This window comes from Gnatocerus cornutus, chromosome 10, assembly GCF_029298725.1.
Source record: "Gnatocerus cornutus isolate USDA-ARS CGAHR chromosome 10, icGnaCorn1.1, whole genome shotgun sequence".
Taxonomy (NCBI): domain Eukaryota; kingdom Metazoa; phylum Arthropoda; class Insecta; order Coleoptera; family Tenebrionidae; genus Gnatocerus; species Gnatocerus cornutus.
Genome location: NC_142242.1, coordinates 4,014,365 through 4,035,928, shown reverse-complemented (window position 1 = coordinate 4,035,928; position 21,564 = coordinate 4,014,365). Strand labels below are relative to the sequence as shown.

General features: G+C 31.5%; 1 protein-coding gene across 3 annotated transcripts in view; it reads left to right on the top strand.

Annotated features, from left to right (window-relative positions):
• The window catches only part of LOC148167275 (zwei Ig domain protein zig-8-like), a 161,113-nt gene that overhangs the window by 126,924 nt on the left and 12,625 nt on the right, over positions 1-21,564 (top strand). For all 3 annotated transcript variants that reach the window (XM_088047530.1, XM_088047531.1, XM_088047529.1), the window contains one exon: positions 11,252-11,466. In XM_088047530.1, coding sequence (XP_087903656.1) covers positions 11,252-11,466 — 215 coding nt within the window. The remainder of the gene's footprint in view (positions 1-11,251; positions 11,467-21,564) is intronic.

The following is a 21,564-nucleotide window of genomic DNA, read 5'->3' as shown; positions in this document are numbered from 1 at the left end:
GAGCGTGGCTGAATTATAAATGTCGTAATAATTTCATTTTTTAATAACTTTGCCAGCAAATATCCCAAAGGATATTAAAGTGACACATTCATTCATTTTGGAACTAAGTGAACGATTTATTTTTTCCGTTGACAAACATTACAGTTTGCGATGTAGAAGTTTCTTACCATTGCTCACACTTTAGAAATAACAAGCAACAAAATATGTTCCATAAACTAAAATGTTATTGGAATAGAAAAGGGAAAACTACCAACGTAAATTTTACTCTAATCCGTGAATTTACATGTTTACTAAACGTTCGATTTCTAAATAATGTGGCGCAATGTTTTATGTTCGAAATAATTTAGCACAGCTTAGGAATGTGTGGGTTTCAAGCTGTCACAATAAGTGCCGGTATAACGTTCATCTTTATCTCGTTTCAAAAGAATTTTAACAGAACAATATATAAAAAACACCGGGTTTCAATTCCCAAAGCAGCGAGTTGATGAAATGAAGATAAATTTGCGTATAAAAAGTGCAAATTTATAAACAGATAATTACGAAATGAAGGGTGTAATTGGAATTAATCGTCTTGTTTGGCTCATACCATAAAAGTGCGTCTGGGGGAAAATTTTCTTAAAAGAAGAAATTAAGTAAAAGTTCTCAATTAAATTGCGTGAACAATAAAGCTCTAGCTCTTCCGGATTCTTCGTTTGATATAATGAAGGAACCACGATTATAATTCGACCTAACTCCGTATAACTGTCACACAGGTGTCACTGAGCTTACAGCTAACTGTCGTTAAGCTCTCCTACCACTGTGGTCCGCCGCAAGCCGTACCCTCCGGTTTCTGGCATATTGAGACCGCATATCTTCCTGCCTGACATTTTAAGGAAACAGAACGCCCAATTTTGTTTTGGCAGAAACCGATTTTATTTCTTACTTACTGTCGACGAGAGGTAAATGGCAGAATTTCAACGCGATTGGATTCCGACAGATCCACTTTATTTTCAAAAATAGTATACTTAGAATCTAGCTAATTGGAGGTAATTACCGTCTGTTTACGTTATCACTCTATAAGCACACGTTCCATGTTGAATAATAATATTGACAATATCTGCACAGGCAAACATAAAATTAATTATGATTGTTAAGAGGAAGGAAACATGGAAAATAATAAACTAGTTAACCTTTCATCGGCAAACAATTACGGTTTGTATCAACTGACATGTAAATTCAATATTTACAAAATCCTCACAACTCCTACACTGTGCGTAAAAAATTCTACATCCTCATTGAAATGTTTAACCATGTTATTTGACAATTATGAAGTTGGCAGCGAACAAAAAAAAGGTTGAAGCGATTAAACTACCCAAAACACTTCTTAGCGTGAAAAAAGGTCGTGAAAAAGATTGTTCATCCTTGCTTCAGGACATGCAAGATAGCCGGAAAGCATTAAAAATTATTACGTATACATTTTATAACGCAAGTAAATATATTACATCTATTTAAAAATAAATGCATTTGGGTTATCATCCGAGTGCTTCATGGAAAAGATGAAAAAGTAAAAAATACACAACCTCATTCCTAACCCGTGGGCACCCTCAGAAAAAACGAAATTCATTGTCCCACTAAATTAGATATCTCGCAGGCTAATTACTCTGGTTTTTAGTGAAAGATCAAAAAATTATAAATCACATTTTGTATTGTCAAACTATACAATAAGAGCTGTTACGATTTGTAACAACAATAATAGAATTGAAAATGAATTGTTTCGTCACCAATTATGCAGTTTTTCCACTTACAATTATAGCACCAACTATTTAGATTTAATGTGAAGCGTAATTTCCAATATAAATCCAACAATGTCACATCCTCTTTTGTGTAAAACAAAAAATAAAATAAAATTAAAATTTCGTTCTCTCTGGAACCTGTGTGACACCTTCGTCTCTTTACGCCCTTCACATGGGAAATTCCTTGCCAAATTAAAACTGAAATTCTTGTATGAAGGAGAAGAAATAATTGTTGTGCTTTATTTTAAACACGTTTCTCATGCGGCAATTAACGTCTGAAAAGTTAAATCCGGCACGGAAACCATTTCTTTGCAGTGTAATTGAACTAATCAATTCGAATTTCTGAAATTTGGCGTTTATGAAATGAGGAATTTGTAGACGGACAGTTTGAAATGCATAATTTTTAGTCGAAGTGGGGGGAAGGGAAACCTTTCGACTGAGTGAGAAGATTTAAACCAAGTCAACACTGGACTGGCGCCATTGTGCCTGGACCACCAAGAGCACTCAACTTACTGAATTCTATTACGTTTTTAATTAAACATGCACAACTTGAAGTTGGGCTGTAAACTAACTCAGAAGCAAACTGCAGTTTCTGCACAGATGACCAGATAATACAACTCTGTTAAAAACGCACTAAAGATACATAGTTTAAACATAACACATGGAATTTCAAGTGTCTGAAAGCACAGTCTTATCGTTTAGACTATCTTAAAAACATTTTAGAGCATAATCACGAAAATTGAATTACTTGGAGCATTGTGTATGAAAAATAGTATTTCGAGCTGTGTTCATTTTCGCTTAATGATATTCCTTTGTGATCGTAATCAGTTTGCAGCATCCATACTTAGGAGTCGTCTGTTACCTAATTAACTTCTTAGTAAAGTCACTTTTATTTAATCTAGCTTTGGTAGAATTAGTGTTAAATGAGCTCTAATTTGATTTCCACACACAAATGTAGCGCTAGTTCAAAGTAAGTTGAAGCTAGTGCAATCAACATGTACACACTCTCTATTTAATATAATTGGCAAGTTGTGTTTGTGTTTATACCGTGCCAGTTACACGTTCTTAAGTAGTTTGGTTTTGTCAGTAAAATACTTCACAGGCCCTGTAGCAAAAATAATTAATACAACTATTACACAAGCCACAACTCAAGCGAATAGACAATCTAACAAATCGTTCGTATTATCTCGAGAATTGTATGTTAGGAAACTTAAAAAAACATCAGTTTGTTAAAAATTAGATAATTTGTACACTCCTACTTTATAATTTTTGCAGAAATATTGTGTTTACATTCTAAATAAAGATGAAGAAAAATTCTGAGCAACTTTTGAACTCATATTGTTTTGTAAAAATTTTAATTTGAATACCCATAAAATTGTAGTTTTTGATAAATTTTGCTTTTCTAAATGATTTCACTAGTCAGAAGGGAAGATCATAGATAAAAAATGCAGCAACTGTTAAACTGTTAAAAAGTTGTTGGTCGAAATTTTACAATTTAAATAAATTTGAAAAAGTCAGTCTAGATCATTTTTTCGCCGCAGATAACATTTTCGTAAAATTGATGATATTTTCATCGGTTACTGCCACCAGCTCAGATCTAAAATGTATTCTGCGTTGCGTTAGCATCTAAACTTATTTTAAAACTCAATGTGTCTAGAAATTAGGATCTTTAAGCAATGGTATTGATTGTTTTTATGAAATTGGCATAAAATAAAACAGTTTTAATATTTTAAATTTAACTTATACAGGATGTCCGGAAAGTCGCGCACCACCATGAAACTGTATCATCGGACAATGCCATAGATCACCGGGAAAATGTTAAAAAAAATCCATGTCTTTAATTTTTCGAGATATGATGTATTGAAGAGGCAAAGTTTGATGCGAAAATTAACGATTTCTGTGCAATAATTTTACGATAAAATGAATTTGTTACCTAAAGGACATTTTGCGCAAAGGCATGGTGCAAAGAAAATCGGAAAAATCTTGCAAGAAATGCCTGAAAACTGTTAACAAGGTTTTTGAATCAACAATCTCCATCAGTGTGGCATCGTTCACTTGAAACCATAATTACATTACTCCTTCATGAGCCGACCTGACTAACGCCAACAATACAACAGCAACGTTACTATGGCTTTGAATACTATAAATTTAAATTATTGGAGGAAAAGTTCACCAATGTTGCCATTTTCCTAATTTTCTTTTGCTCTTCCTGCGAAAACAGAGTGTCTGGAATTTTTTTTAACATTTTTTTGGTACTCTGGAGGACCACCCAATTACCCCCTTTCAAGGTGGTGCGCCACTTTCCGGACATCCTGTAATGTTAACAATGTTTTTTATTCAATAACTTCTAAACGATAAGAGATACAAATGCATTTGTCAGTGCGTTTGTTTTCAATGATGCATTACAATAAAAAGTCGTTGTAGTATATAATTCTTGGGTTATATGCAAAATTTCATACAAAAATCACCAAATAGAGATGTTTTTTTTTAAACATGAGATCAGTTCTTCAAAAATATCATAAAAAGTACATACCATAGCGTTCAGTTTTAAAGGTCGTTGGAAAGCATATTCTTATTAAATTAAAAAACAAAATGGACTTCAGATTCGGAATCAGAAGACCATTTTACTTTCGAAATTTTTTCCATAATTTGAATCACTTGCTCTAGTTAACTAAGCCTGAACATTAAAACAAAACGAAAATATTTGTGGATACAAACAGAATATCAAATTTAAATATATTTTTACAAAATATAAATGCATGTTCATAGAAAAGACATTACAATAAAAAAATGAAGACAAGCTCTATATTACTCACCTTTAAAAATTGAGGTCATTTCAAATCAGTACACTCAAGCTACGATTTCCTTGTACTAAATTTTTCAGCAAGCGTTTGTAAAAGAAAACCACAGAATGGAATTTTAATCGATGCTCACGTCCGTGTAATTGAAATGAACTGATAAAAATGAGGCCACATTTCAGCCGGATCTAACAGAAGTAATTTTAATAGTGTAGGAAACGATAAAAAGGATTTGTGGGATAGGTGGTAGGCTACACATATCATACGTGACATATAAACCACAATACATCACATTAGGCTACAAACCCCCAACCCCTCATCCCATTGAAGCAGCAACGCAGACCACTACGTGCCTTGTATGTATTGCTAGTTATTACACCAAACCGTGAAAAAACACGACAAACTCGGTTCTGCAAAAATTTTGCGCCTTCATATTGCATTGACTAACTTTTACTTCGCATCACACTTAACAAAGACAATACTGATCATCGATAATCAGATTTTACTTCAATTCCTGTAAGGTTTAAATTTAAAAGAAAAAATGCTTCGGAAAGATGAGAATGCAAACATAATAAACATCATTAGACTAATGACGCTAATTCTCTCTCTGATACGTAACTAAATCTTCAATACCATTTCTTTTATAGAAATAGCCGATTAACGGAAACATCAGAACACATGTTATAAAATATCAGCTTTGATGCAATCCTGTATCAGTTTAAAATATGAATGTTTACCATTAATGGTGAAACTAATCCTTCACTGACATCAAAGACGCAATATAATCAATAAATTGTAGTTTCAATTTTAGCTTAAACATATTGTATAAGAATCCAATCATTTTAAAAGTTACGGTACCGCGTCCATATTTCAAATTAGTAATCCTGAAAATATAATTAAGTTCTGGAAATTACGAGAGTCGCTACAATTTTCTACAACCCTGGCTAATTAAAATAGTTTTTTGAACTTGAACCTACAACAAATGTTGATATTTATAAATACCGCTTTTAAACAGTCCTGAAATTATTTCTGTGCTTTGACAAGTTAAAGCACTGACATGAAGACTACAAGAAAATTTTACGATTTCTTCATGCCTGCTGTTCGGCGAACGGCTCAATGCAAGATAAAATCTGACTTGATGCAGACTTTATGTCCCAAAATGCGGGTTTAATGACCAAATCTGTTTTTCTATGCAAATTGCTAAATAGCAACGTATAATACTGCAAAAAATTCGACATTTAACGTTTCACAAACGCAGGATGTTTGAAAACAATTTTAATATAATGTTTGCTCATGAAGTCTGCTGAAACATATTTTAGGGGTTCAAAATTAATTCAGTCAGTCATTGAAATCATAAAAAATTCGTTCTTTATCACGCGTGAATTTTAATACAACAGGAGTTCATTGCTGTTAAAAACAATAAATTGTTATACCTTTATGACTGATTGAACATTCAACATAATTCCAGAGGTTATCGCTGGCGCACTCGCATAAAATTTTTCGAAATTTTTTTTTTCTATTGTTTGTTATCAAAGTAAAAAGGTAACCAAATTGATATAGTATTTTCAAACACTGCATTACTGTCTCAATTTTTTTCGATATATAATATAAGTTTTAATCCATTAGTTTAGTTTACTAGCATTTTGATTTTGTTAGTACAAACTTGAGTGTGCATTTATTTTCGGAATAAGCAGCTTGAAACTTTAGCATTTTTAAACAATAATCAACTTGGTTTCTGTTTTCGATAGAAAAATTGGTATTTTTGCTAGCGAAATAAAATAAAAAATAGACAAAGCATTAAAATTGGTGGATGCGCTGGGTCAAATGTTTTTAATTGCTGTTTGCATGGTGTGAACTTTTGTTTTCTAAGTGAGAAAGAGTGCTCTCCGTGTATGTTGTCAAACTTCAACAGTGTGAAATCTAATCAAAATTAATCTTTGTTAGGAGTTGCATATTGTTGCTGAAACAATTAGTGAATACCATTTTGATTGTCTGCAAGAAAATTATTCAGAGAAAACGCTGCAAGCCACTGTTGTAAAAGCGATGTAGGGTAATAAACATGGGAAGAGACTATTTCAGTTCGCTATTTAACACAAACAATTAAACTAGAATTCAGGTTTAGCTATTGAGTTGGTCAAAAATTGAAAATCCGTTCAACTCGAGAGAAGTTTAATCGATTAAAATTTGAGAGCGGTGTTATGACAGACTTAAGAGTCTTCTCAGGAATTACGAAATTGTGATCTTAGGGTTCATAAATTTTTTATCAGTCGACCACATCCGATTTTACAGCGACGTATCGTATGATTTTACAAGACAACGTGTTACGACTTTGTCTTTATCTGTTTTACTATTGTAATAAAGTCATTAAATTTTTATGAGGAAATAACTATTTTTATGTTTGGATTCAGGTTTGCCTCTTAATTATAAATGTTTTAAGTGAATTTGAAGGATGCTGCTACAACACAACTGGTGATTTTGTCGTGATTGGATATGATTTCGATGTGGAACTAAAAATGTTCATAATTAAGGAAATTTCCACTTTGGGACATTACCACTCCCATAGCAAATATGCAATTAATGTTTACATCCGCGTTATCGATCAGTGGACCTGGTTTTGATGAAATTAGTAAGGGTATAATCTTCCGTTTCATGGAAATTTGATATTCGCGTCCGATATGCATTAAACCTATCGGGCACACATTTCCTTTTCGGATAACTCTTCATTTTGTTGACATTGAACAATAGTTCCAACGACGTTGATATTGCCGATTCAATCAGCTTTAAGCATTTTATTTATACCAAATGCGTATAATTTTTTGGCAAAAATGAACACATAAATCAAAACACATTTCCAAAAGTTAAAATTTATTTATTTCATTGTCTGCACTTAGCTTTAATGACGCATAATTGTCACTTCATTTGTTGAAAATAGACAGATCAGTGATTTTCATAAAATTTATGCATTTTAACCAGCAGTTGCCAGTAATCACCGGCTATTTCCACAATTGCTACCTTTACTGACTCTTTGTCAGAACTTCAAACACAAAATTGTACACCTGACGCATGACGGAATTTTAGCCGTATTTTATTGCAATATAAAGTTATAACAAAATATGTAGAAAACTAAGTGGATTTTTTTTAATGAAAGCTTCCTATGGGTATCTATTTTTCCAGATTTCCAGATACAAAGATGCTGTTTTTGCTAAAGCTTTTTTCGCATGTTTGTTTCAAAGAATCCGGTTTTACAAATCCATAAAATTAAAATTCAATTTTACTATATGTATTATATGGTTATATCATTCTGACAAAAGGTCCAAATAATAAAGTCTTACTCCTTTTATATCTGCATACTTATCTACTAACAATTCCTTTAAATCTGCAAAAATTAAAATCTTTTATAAATGCAAGTTGGGTTTCTATTTCTATATTTTTTTATGGTGTTTACTCCAAATTTTTCAAAAATGAACACTGTATTTTAAATAAATAAATAAATAAATAAATAAATAAAAAATCAAATTTTTTACTGAACTCTGTAATCATGATATTTGTGTCGGTATATACGTATACCAACAATTTCCTCCATTATGTGCACTCAAATATATTGTCTTATTGGCCCGAGGGTTATTATAAAATAATTTTTATGCTACAGTCGACCGTGCTACGTCGACCGACATTTGTGCTGTTTTCAATTTTACCGTTATCTTTTAAACAGATCCCCATAAATTGCTTCGTCGTGGATTTGTTGTTGTTTCATAATTATTCAACAATCCAAAAATTTAATTACTTGTTGTTTGTTTGAAATTAAATGTAACGGCTAAATTTAAGCTGCTTAAGAATTTGATTCGTAAAAAATAATTAACAAAAATTAATTAAACATGCACATGCAGTAATAGTTACATTTACCTTTGATTGGAGATATTTAATTTTGGGAATTTTAGAGACAATTTTTTAACAACAGGAAAAACAAAAACTCTAAGTACGATGTAACCATTAGAAAAAGTACAATCCTATTTGAACACAAAGGATTTCACCTCTAAAAACTAAGCTTTCGAACAGATTTTCACGAAGCGCTACAGCACAAAATTCCAAGAGCTTGAGTATGTGTACATTACCAACAGGATTTATGTCGGCTTAATGAAAAAGAACGCTTCTATAAAATCTAAAGTTTATATACGATCACGAATTAAAACTTGAACTTATCTGATTCTATTTTTTCAGAAATATCTAATAGAAATGTCTAAAGTCTTTCTTTTTACAACGGCCATTTACAGTGCTTTAAAACCTCTTGATGCTTTTTTTGTTGTATTGTTTTTAAAAAGAACAATTTGGTGTTATTTTCTCTCCAGTTTTAAGAATAATAAATTTATTTATTAATTTGGAAACTACATACCTTCGTTATAGTTGCTAATTAAAAATAATTGACGCTTTTTGTTTTATTCTTTATTTAATCTTTAATTAAAGCGCTAATTGTAATTAGCCCTGATAAACGTGACAAGTTATCGATAAAGCTTTTAAACTATATAAGTTTACAAATATTTTTGTTTGATTTTGAGACCCTGTATTTAGATCTGCAATTTAAAAAAAATAGTAGTTTGTCAAGTTTTTCTAAAAGTCGTTTTATTTTGCTTTAAAAATTGTATTTTTCTGGGCGGGTATCTCAAATTTTAAACGTTTTTTAAACTTAATGCAGATTTGGAATCAACACTAAAAGCGCCAGTCATCTTCTTTCGCACATATAACTGTTGTAAACTAGAGTAATCAACTCAACCAATTAATAATAATAATTAATGGATCTGATCAACGAAAACGAAAATCTTCTGATCCATCAGAAATAATGAGCTTTTTACTGTTGTTGTTTTGGGTGAAAAACAGAAAACGAAGGAAAATTGGCTGTAAATAGAGTGCAGATTGAGTAAAATAGAGACTGTCCCAAACATATTGCATCTCCATAAAAATGTTAACAATAGCATTCGGGTTTGTGTGAAACCCCCGTTGGTGTTTTATTTCAATAAAATGAAATTCTATTTTATTTATAGCGGGTCAATATTTAAATAATTGTAACCGAGTTTTGTTGAAAATAATGAAACAAATGAAAAATTCATCATGGTTGCTGTTGTTGAAAAGACATAGGAACACAACTGCGTAACAGCTAAGTATCGTCAGCACTAGAGACAATGAAACACAATTTCGCTTTACAGTGACAATCTGACACAGGGTGGAAGGGTATGAGAAAGGAGAAGGGTGAAGCCGCCACCAACTCCCTCAATGTTGAAGGATTCCCCCTTGTAAGCTCATACTAAGCTGGAGTGTAAACAAAACAAGCTTGCTGCTATTAATCGACTATAGCTGCCGACATCTTAAATTGCAAAATTTAACACCAACCAAAAACCATAACGATGAGATTAAACTGATTGTCGACTTGGCAGTAGTCAAAACTGACATTCCTTCCCATTCCAGGGAAATTAGATTTGTACCAGCGAAGCTTAATGAGATTATAGCGGCGTGGCAACCATTTTTAACCTTGCACGTTACTAAGTCCACTCCTGTTTTTACACTCATGTAATTTCAAATCTTGTGATCAACCCCAAAATCGCGCTCTGGTTTTCGTGAACAGCAGCGGGTGTTCCTTATGATGTATTTAGTGCTAACAGGGTGTTACCACCCACATAATGTGTCGGTGGAAAATTAGTGAACTGATTTACATCTAAATCTAGTAGTGCATACCCTTTAACAGGACCGTAGTGAGTTGAATAATGACCTCTATTCTCCATTAGTATTCTAACTATGTCCTAATGTTTCTATCGATCAAATATTACCCTTAACGAGGCAGACCAAATGAATTTTTCAGCAAATTCAATCATTTTAATTCCAACTTGTTAATGTCTTTACAATTCCGTAATAAGGAATTACAGGGAGTTCATCGCATTTACATCAAACACATCTTCCTCGTTCCTAGACATTTCACATAATCATTCATTCAGACGTAATCAAGAAATTATGCATTAACTGTGGGGTACATTTGTCACAATAAATTACAACGAATTTAAATATGACTATGAATATTTATGCATTAAGACTTTAAAGGAAGATTAATGGCAATTTTCGTTGATTATGATTAAGCAAAGTAATTGTGCGTGCAAACAGTGCCCACAAATAGACCTAAATACAAAACTAATATTGTAGCTAAATATCAGATTTAAACTACCTAACCGAATACGTTATAAGGATTTTTTTGAATAGAAAATTTTAATTTTTTTTCTTAATTTTAAAGACCAACATCTAGAAAATCACAAAATCAATGTAAATAAATGTAAGATGGAATTTGAAAAATGATTTGAATTCTTTGTTCAATTCTAGCGTATGCCTACTGTCTTCGAGATGTGTTGCATATTTTTGCACTCCCACAATGAAATTTTACCCCAAGCAATACAATCCTACGTTTCATAATGAAATGTACATTTTTAATATGATATTTTTACACAAAAGAAAACATGTTCCGCTTCCTCGTCTGTTCTAACTGACAATGTTCCACACAAAATCGTAAAGTAAATCTGTGTACTTGAAACTAGTGTGTAAAATTTCCATATTTTGCAGATATTCGGTTTAATTGGATTCGCTTTTTCTCGAATCCAATTATACTTGACAAAATGTCTTAGGATTTTAATGGGATTTTCTTTTCAGGGTCTCTTCTGGTAAACGGAGGAATGCAGAACTCCGGTGGCAACGGTTTTAACGCACTTCCTGAGAGTGGCACTCTGCCGCCTGTGGGACCACCTGCAGTTCCACAAAATCGCTTTGAACCTTATTTTGACGCAATGACTCCACGCAATGTAACAGCTCTTGTTGGGAAATCGGCTTATCTCAGCTGCCGCGTACGAAATTTAGGAAATAAAACGGTGAGTTTTTCATTTTATTGACTTTATAAAACCTGATTTGCGAAGAATTCATACGGAAGATACAATAAGATTCTGTTCTATTGAGTTATTACTTTTCATTTGACTCCTCAAACGAGAAAAAAAAATGAAAATTTTGAACACAGAAACTAAATTCTCGATTAATAAAATCTAGCCCAAGTTAATACCCCCATTGTTTAATTGCAGTTAAGTTTTAGTCAGTTTTAATACGAATTTAAGGAAACTCAGTTTGTAAGGTTTTGCACAACTTGTATTGCAAATATGTACTTTTCCGGGCTTTTGTAAAGATACATATTTTAGTCAAAGCTTTCCACTCTGAGAGTAAATACAATATTTCTGTTTTCCAACTTTTATGCATTTTATCTTTTAATAGCTCGTTTGAACATGGTCCAATATAAAAATGCAAAGTCTGCAGTTGCAGCGTGGCGACAAAAAATCTTTTAAAATGGAAAAACCGTCGCTCACAAAACCAACGTAAAAAATGCATCAGCGTGGAATATCATTTTATGTCATAAATGGTGCCGATATGAACACTTAAAAGTTATAATTTCACGTTGTAGATTTTATAACACATGTAAAGCACCCTCTCACAAAGTCATAAATCGAAATGAAAATTTTATTTTTACGATCAAAATCAAAGACTAATTTTGTACGGATATGAAAATCAATAACCGCTTCTTAGAATTAAAAAGCTGGATTTCTTTTTTATTAAGTTTCTGGAATAAGTGACTCAAGTTCATTCATTTTCCATTCACATAATAATTTTGTTCTGTTATTAGTTATTTATGTATCAACTCAGTAAAGTGATTCTTTGTCGAACTAGTTTGAAATTACGAGCCGAGCGAGCAACACGGGCGAGGCGAGTAACAGGCGAATTTGATAAAGACACTTTATAGACTTTTATCGCCAACCGTCAACAACTCTAATTTAGAAAAAATTACCTTTATTAACAATTATCGGCACGAAACTAAATTAGTACAAAGTACAAATTGTAGGTTGTCACAAAACACCAATCTAGGCAAAATCTAGGATATGTATGTTGTCGTTACTTTGGTGGTTGCGTTCACATAAAATAATGAATTAATTATGCACCGATTGCACCAACTTTATTTAATATGTTACATTTTATTGTTTACATCAAAATTTGAAATTTGCGACAGGCAAAAATGTTTGTTGTACAAGTACAATACAGTGAATATTTACTTCCGCAAATCACTATGGTAATGCATTGCTTTCTAGACGGTAGGCGATAAAAACATTTTATTGCTATTTTTACGCATATTTCGAAGGATTCATGAAAGCGCAATTAAAAGAGCTTTGCAACAAAGTTATGAACATAATTGCACAGAGCAGAATGGCAGTATTTGAAAGTTAGTTCGCTTTTATTTTAATTATTATACTATCTGCATTATACCAAGTTTAGAACCTTCCTACTTACAAATTCCTAGAATTCATTGTCGCAAAGTTGGGCAATAAATGACAAAAAGACTTTTTGACAATAATCAAAAATAAGCTGTGTATAAAATAAACCGAACTGCAAGTGTTATGTCAACAACACAGAAATCCACACAAACATAAAAGGTCCTGTTTATACAAGTTATGAACATGCTAACAGTGCCATATAATTTATTCCACACATGTAAATACACGCCAAGTAATTTATACCTAACTCTCAGGTATGCCCGCTATACATATAAAATAATAATAAAACTGCTTATTCCGTGACTTGAAAGAAGAATTTAAACAAACTAAAATATTATAGTAGATGTAAAAAACTTCGCTATATCGTCGATACGAAAAAGCACAATAAAAGCTTTGCGCAAAAATTTTTCGCTTGAAGTACATATTTATTGGAATTTGTAAAGAAAACCGCCGGAAGCATCAATTTGTGTATTTCATTTTATTGTTAAATAAACCAGTTTCTATTCAAGAATACGCTGAAAATAGCACTAAGAAAGGTGTGCATTTAATTAATTGCGTCAATTTTCAGAGTAAATTTCTCTGCTTGAAATAAGTCTCTTCAACTGCTGAAGTTTTAGACAATTAGTTTCTTTGGAAACTTAAAAAACGTGGAAATTTTAATATAAAAAATTTGACAACGAGATAAAGGTGAGAAATACTTTCTGATATTACATTTTTCACATTGCTGCTGCTCCTTATTAAAGTATGGATTAACGCCAGAGGTATATGTATAGAAGTGAATACTTTAAATACATTTTGCAAAGCAGGTAAAAAAATTTATAGAAAATTAATTTTGTACTCATTTGTACTCATTTTTCTTAGCAAAGCTTTCCAGTTTATTGAGAGCGAGCAAATTTTCCGAATATTTTTTTTTCTGCATCCAGTTTTTGATGCTATACTATTTTCATTATTCTGTAGTTTTTCTAATTTTGGAATTCGCGTATACATTAATTTGTACACTTTTAAGAATAACTGTGCCCTATGTAAAAAATGGGATCATTATAATATCAATCAAACTATTTTATCGCCGACCGACTATAAAGCCATCCATTACCATAGTGATTTGCGGAACTAAACATCCCTGTCTTTTTAGTCATCTTCCCATGTTGTATTTTCGTATAGATTCTTTAACTACTATTTTGGAGAATTTTCTTCCGATTTTACATATTTTTCGTCTATTTTTTAAATCAATTCAAAAACTCAGGAAAATATAGAGTCAACCACAGATTCTGACTTGGCTCTGAAAACAAATTTTCAAAAAAAAATGTAAACACACATTATTCAAAATTAGAGTCATTTAGGTTAACTCTGTATATTTTCCTATATTTTTGAATTGTACTTCTAATTTAAAAATTTTCCAGTTTACTGACTTGATATATAAATAACTATTATTCCACCAGTTAAATTTTGCTATTATTTCAGCAACACCCTGTAGATTTTAGTTTTTAAACTTTAATGACTGCTATCTTTTGAACTGATCATTGTGCGTCATAAAAACGTTAATAAATTAAATCATAATCTTAATTCGTCATTTTATCGAAATTTTATTAGCTTTCTTGAGAGTTTATACGCATTATCTACGGTTTATTTTCGTCAACTCTTCCTAGATAATGTATGAAAAGTAAGGAGTTTTTTCATGTTAATTTTGTTAGCACTTTCTCGTTTACCCTCATTAAAATATAAACGATGTGGCTTTAGTGCGGGTTGCGTTAAAAGACGAGAAAATTATATTAAACTTAAAAATAACTTTTAAATTAAGTTATAGTATTTTTTTCAGAAACCTAATTACGCTTTTATTTGTGGAAAACATTTTATACAATACATACACCTTTATCCACAACATTACTGAACATCAAATTCTCCGTTTTAACTAATTCTCCTGCTGTTTAATATTAGCAACTTTGTTTTCGAGATCATGGAGATCCCTCAAGTATAGTTTTTGAGTTGAGCTGCGCAGATCTTGCAGCAGTAATTATTGTACTAACATTGAATGGTTTCGTAAAGTTTATAACTCGATGAGGCATCAACAATTAAGTCGATTTTCATGCCTCTAACAACCATAATGGGGTTATTGAAAACTTTCCCGCTTGAAAACAAGCATTACTAAGTTATCAGCACAAGATAATTCGTAAGTATGTAGTTACACGGAAAGCGTAGTTAGAAACTTTACTACACGAAAAATTCGCACAGAATTTTTGTGTTCGCACAAACAAGTTAAATTAATCAGAAAATTTATCGGCACGGTTTATTTTAATTTATCGTGAAAGTTGGGTAGTTAATTATATTGGTAGAAAGCAAATAGAAATAAATGTAATTTTAGCACCAAATAAACTATTCCACAATTTTAACTCGCAAAGCGCGAAAGGTGGAAACTGGGGTAGTGAGAACTATAAAGTTTTCATTAAACGTAAAATAGTACATTAAAAATTGAATTATTTGGAACGCCATGACCTGCTATCAAAACCAATTTCAGATGTTTATTGTAATCTTGAAATTTTATTTAAGAATTGCCAACTGAATTCCAAATTCAACAGTTAAAACAGAAGGTAAAACGAAATCAATTTTGTTGTACCGTCGTTCATTCTGCAAGCAGCTGTTATTTCGCGGAATTAAAAAAGAAAAATATCCCTCTTTATTTGCATAGTATATCGGGCAACGAACAAAAAATATTGGTTCTTGCTGAAAAAACAAACTCTTAACACATTTACTGATTTATCTTGGATTAATCCCAATTATGCGACACTAAAAAACACATGCCGTTTTCCAGACTTTTCCGATAATAGTGGGAATCGAGAATACAGCAAATTATCTACGTAACAAAGGAAACGTGTAAATGGTATAAAATATGTAGATGGTCTTTATAGAAATTGTGTAAAGTAAACTTCCCCTAAATCAATCCACACCTCATTGACTTGCTTGGACCGAAGCGAATCTAACCTGATCCAGGTCAAGTAGGGTACCTGACACTGTATTAATTTATTGTTTATCTTAAACCCTTCATGAAACTATAATAAGGGTTGAATCATCGGCCCTTGAAATTACGAACGCACACTAAGATGGATGCTTTATTCGACATTTTTTGGCTTCGTGCACCTTTTAAATTTTCTCCAAACATGAAAAATTATAACACTCTCAAGAAGCGTAAATTTAAATAATCACAGCATGTACATATAACAGAGTAGATATATTTTGTTATTATCGTCTGCACCTGCTCTGGACTTTCCTGGCACCGTTTAAATTTTTCCCTACACAATATTTTTCATGAACTAAATAAATATTAACTAATAAGTTAAAAGCGTTTGTATGTTTATTTAGTGTTTAAGAATACAATTTAAATAAATACTGTTTTGATGCATTTCACTAAGAATGTTTACGTGTTTGGATTGTAATTAAATACAAACATGTTAACCTGAATGCGAGTACATCGAAGATTAAAGCAAATCATCTCAATCAACAGTTAAATTTATTTGCATTTAACTACAAGTTACGTTTTCTTTGGCAAATGCTAACCCAGCTCTCTTGTAGGTAATCTTAATTAAGCGCCGTTTTAAAAAATTAAGGACTGGTTTACACAATAATTTAATTGAAATTAGGTTAATCTCCCAACTAATTTAACGATTGCTGACATTTGCTTGGCGTAAAAACGGTCACATGTCACTTTATCATGATATTAAATATTTAATCTAAATAATTTAATTAACTTCTGTAAACCAAGTGCATATATCTTCAAAGGCTAGTAAAAGGTTCACCCATGATTCTATTCTGCGACGAAAATTTCTACAACTACTTTATCACAGCTTCAAAAAGCTCATCGCAATAAAAGAGCTTCACTGATGTCACTTGTGATAGAGCGAATCGACGGCAATTCATTCAAACCACAGACAAGTTCCAACTTTGGCTTTCCAGTTTTAACAAAATTCAATGAAATTAGTTTGCTTTTTGGGGAAAGTGACACTACTAATGGAAATGTAATTGAAAACGAACTAATAAATTAAACTATTTCAATTTTGGATATATTATTAAGTAAATTAATTTACAACTGCTTAAAATCTAAAATATTATAAAGGTTTTTTGCTTACTGTTAGTTTAGGAAGATTGAAAATATGGAATACAGTTAAAAATAAAACGAGTTTTGTAAAACTGAGAGAAGCAGAACCCGAGAGTTCGTGTTTGATTAATAATTTTTCGTTTTTGATTGTAAGTGGGATAGACAACCTTAACAAGTGTCGAGAGTATGAAAATGAAATCAAGTGAAGGTAAAAAACATAAATTCATTTTCTGGAACAATGCATTCTAATTAAAAAAAGCGAGAACTGGTTGGACTTAAAACAAAACCTCTGTGGGTACAAATCATGTATATAATTTGAATAGCCAGGAAAAGTAGTAGAGTATGTAATTTATACGTACCCGCGGGCAGATTTTGGGTATTGTGAACCCGTCAGCCCTTCTTGCATATATCACGAGCACTCCTCTCCCGTAGTACAGACACAATCGAGATAAAACTCTTTGTGCCGTCGCTCTGCAGTCTCACTTTACGACAAAAAGAACATTTGTCAGAATCCTAGATAAAACAGTTTTTTCTTTGGAATTTTTAATTTGACATTTATTAAAATCATAGGAAATTGTTTTGTTTGAAAATAATGCGAAAATTTGTCGGGTGAATTAAAAGTAGTTAAGTGTGCACCTGGTATTTAAGTGTCTTGAACTTTACAGGCTCACTTTATGCTGGGATCCTGCGGTGAATCTCGCTGAGCAGGATTATGTTATGAATGCAGCAGAATTTCTAACTTTGCAAAGATAAATGGCTGAAAACAGACAAGAATGGGCCAAGCGTTATGTCAAACAAGAACATGCCATTTAATGTTGTGGGATTTCTATTTTGAACTTTAATAACTGAGTCGATAGGCTCATTGTCTCACTAGGATACAACGACTTATATGGATGATTAATACTCTACCATATAATGTGATCATGTTTGTATTGTCCTATTGTTGCTAAATTTCTGTAATTTATGTTACATCCAAGAACTTGAACATTCCTCAAATAACTTAAAAAGTCAACGAGTGATTTTGGGAGCAAAATAAATTAAATTTCCGGTTCCATTGCGTCTATCCAACTTTCAAGAAAGACAAAACTTGCCGTTGATACATTTCCCACATTTTACCCTTTTCGCTTCGATTTCAAATTTATTACATTTGTTCTCAGCCAACTTAATATTTGTTTACACCTCGCGATCACTCCATTAATAAATATAATTCCATTTTGCTTGACAACGAATTTCTGATATATAGCAACAGCACGTAAAGCCATTACAAATTTTTACGACTTTCAGAAGTATTCAGCTGGAAGATGTTACGAAATTTTATCGTCAAATTATCAACCAAAACAATTTCTTTTATTCAGCACATTCGCCACAACTGCTCCACACAAACACAATAGAAAAATTATATCCACCATTAGCGTGCTATATACTCTTTGATAATTGGATTTTGCTCACACATTTAAACATTTTTTACCTAAATGACTTCTCTGTTTCACTATTATTATTATTATTATTTCACTCTGTCTAAAATATTTCATATATAATTTTTTTAACTGAGCTGTTTACCACTGTCAAGGTTTTACATTACAGAATTTTCCTGTGATATCATATTTAAATGGTAGCATGTAAATTTTATAATAATTCATTTATGTATAACGATGTTTAAAATTATTTAATTTTAAACCAAAAGTTCACATTTCAAAATTCTAATTATATAAGCTAAGTTGAAGGTTAGTCGGTTTTGGTCTGGCGTCGGAGTTCACCGAAACCACATTCTTAACTTTGGCTTTCTAGCTTCAACAAAACTCAATCAAAATAAGGACGATCACTAATTAAAATGGAATCATAAATTTGATTAGATTGCAGTTCAATTAATTAATAATTTTATATTTTATTGTCGCTATATAAATTACTATTAAGACTTTTTCTTGTGCTTTTTATGACCGGCGTCACTGTAAGAACGCTTGTACTGAAATAAAACCAGAGAAAAGTATGAAGCATGCTTAAATGCATTCTTAGTTACATTGTTAAAAATACTTCATTTCATGTTTATTCGCCACATAAAACGTACACTTATTCTTGAGTTTACTTTAAAATGCTGCAAGAAAATTACTTTTAAAGTTGTTATCAGGTTATCATCTATCACCTTGTGTGATAATTCTGTATTAAGACTTTTCATTCGCTACAATAAAAATTTGAGCAATTAAACTGAAAGTGGGCTTAAGTAAATAAATTAAAACCATGAATGTCACAAATTTATTTTATACACAATTGTTTGAGTGTAAGTTTATAACAACATAAGTAATTGCTATTTTGTCAAACAAAATAGAGATCAATTTTACGCTGGTCGGTATCTATTTGCTAACAAGTAAATTATTGTTTTGTGTTATTTATGTTCCGTGTGTGTATTTTAAATACCGTGCAAATGTCAAAATTTGAATTCTCAATGTACGGGAAACGCGTACAAATGTAAATAGAGAAACAATAACAAATGCGGAAATGTAGTAAAAATTACAGGTTTAGTGGAATTAATTTGTGTAGTAATTTAATGCAAATATTCAATGCGGCAGATACAAGCTTCGATAAGTTTCACATTTCTGTTGTCTTTTATATATCACATTTGCAAATTTAGTTTCAGTTCGATTTTGTCAATATCCATTTATTCATGAGGCGCTAAAATACACATAAAAGCTTTTTAAGAAATGATAAGTCTCAATATTTGCGGGTATTTGATCATTTAAGAGGCGATCAAAAAATTTAATCAGTGCGGTTTTCTTAACAAAACTACGGGAGCGTAAAGAAGCCAACATTTTTTTAAGTCGCACTACCAGAAAAAAAAAACATTAAAAAAACTGTAAATGCCACAGTAATACGTTATTTATCTGTATGTATTTTCATAAGAAACTGTAAATTTCATCATTCTTCATCAAACCGAAATAACCCTTATGAAAAACTAAAAAAATGGAGACAGATAAACCATAATCTATAATTCAACAAAAATGTAAATAATGAATACCAAATTATTTTTACGAAATAGTTATTTTTGCTACTAGGCTCCGAAGTATGCTTCACTTTATCAATAGACGTGATTATTGGCTATCGAGGCCAAAACCAGAATACTTTATTTAATTTTCATTTATTTTTCTAAATTCATTTACAAACGTTTATTTTGTTACAAATCATAAAAATTAGTAGGGCGATAAAATAGGGTCACTAAATAATAATAAATAAATAAATATAAATAATAAATTTAATTTTCTATAATTTTCTTTACTTTTCTATCCACCGTAGTTCAGGAGACATCGAACAGTGAAAATTTTTGCTCTCCGAAGGTAACTGATTTTTTTTTTTTCAATTCTGAGAATGGTTAGCTATTTTTGGGAGGACTTAAGGCGTTCTTAGAAACATGACGAAAAATAATTATCAGATGATGTACATTAATGACATAGGTGTTTAAATTCCATAACAAATTAAACATAATTAATAAATAAAGTTTCAAGTTACTCTTAAAAATTGTATATTGAGTTGCATTTAACGTTCGCCAGGGTCGTAAAATTTCATGAACCGTTTTGTATACACTACTAAATCATTTTCAATTATTCATTCACAAAATGGCAAATCTTTTGTTAATTTGTTATTAATGTACGTACATTCAATGAGAATTTGTTCGGGTTTCAAAATTTAAACTATTGGACTAATTTTAAGAGAATTTGTTGTTTCGAACGTGAGTTGAAATCGACAAAATTCTTCATCGATATTATTTCAATTTGACAAGGAATGTCCAAACTGCACAAAATAGAGTATTCTAAAACAAATTACAAAGTGGCGTATATTCCGACATGACCCGAACGAACCAAAAATTGTGGTAAAATGAGCCATTTTTAAACGATTTTAATGATTTCTCATTTTAACACGATTTTTGGTGTCACAATAAAAATCGTTTAGGAATAAACCTTGTCCAAGTATGATTTTTAACATAGAGAAAAGTCATTCTATTGCCGTAATATAGAAGTTTACATTTCTTAATCAAGTTACGGATGAATAATGTATTACTGGTTGCATTTAAATCAAGAGTTTGATGTTTTGGCTCTTCTTTTTAGCATTTTTACATTTTTATAGCCAATTTATTAACGTAGATACTTAAAAGAACGCACTGGCACATCCACTAACAAAGGTAGCATATTAATTGAAACATTAATATGTGCTTAAACACTGAACACTAGAGTGCATTTATTGCTTCGTCCGGAGTTGCTAAAAGTAGCTGAGTTTAAAAACTAACAAGTTTTCAAGTCCCGATTAGATTGCTTCTATCTCAACTGACAATTACTGCCTTTGGGTCATTAATTACATTCTCCCTGTTGGTCCACTTCGACTAGAAAGCGTTACCGTTCATTCTTTACAACTCTACCCCCTTTAAGCCTGTTCGCTGTTCTACAGGATGAAATCCCATGGAAGCTGATCTATAAATTCATTCATCTCTTAGAATACACTAGAGCCTTGCTTTTATTTTGTATAGGCGGCACAGACGCCTACAATTTATTTTTTCCTCTATCAGAAATTATATGAAATTTCTCTAT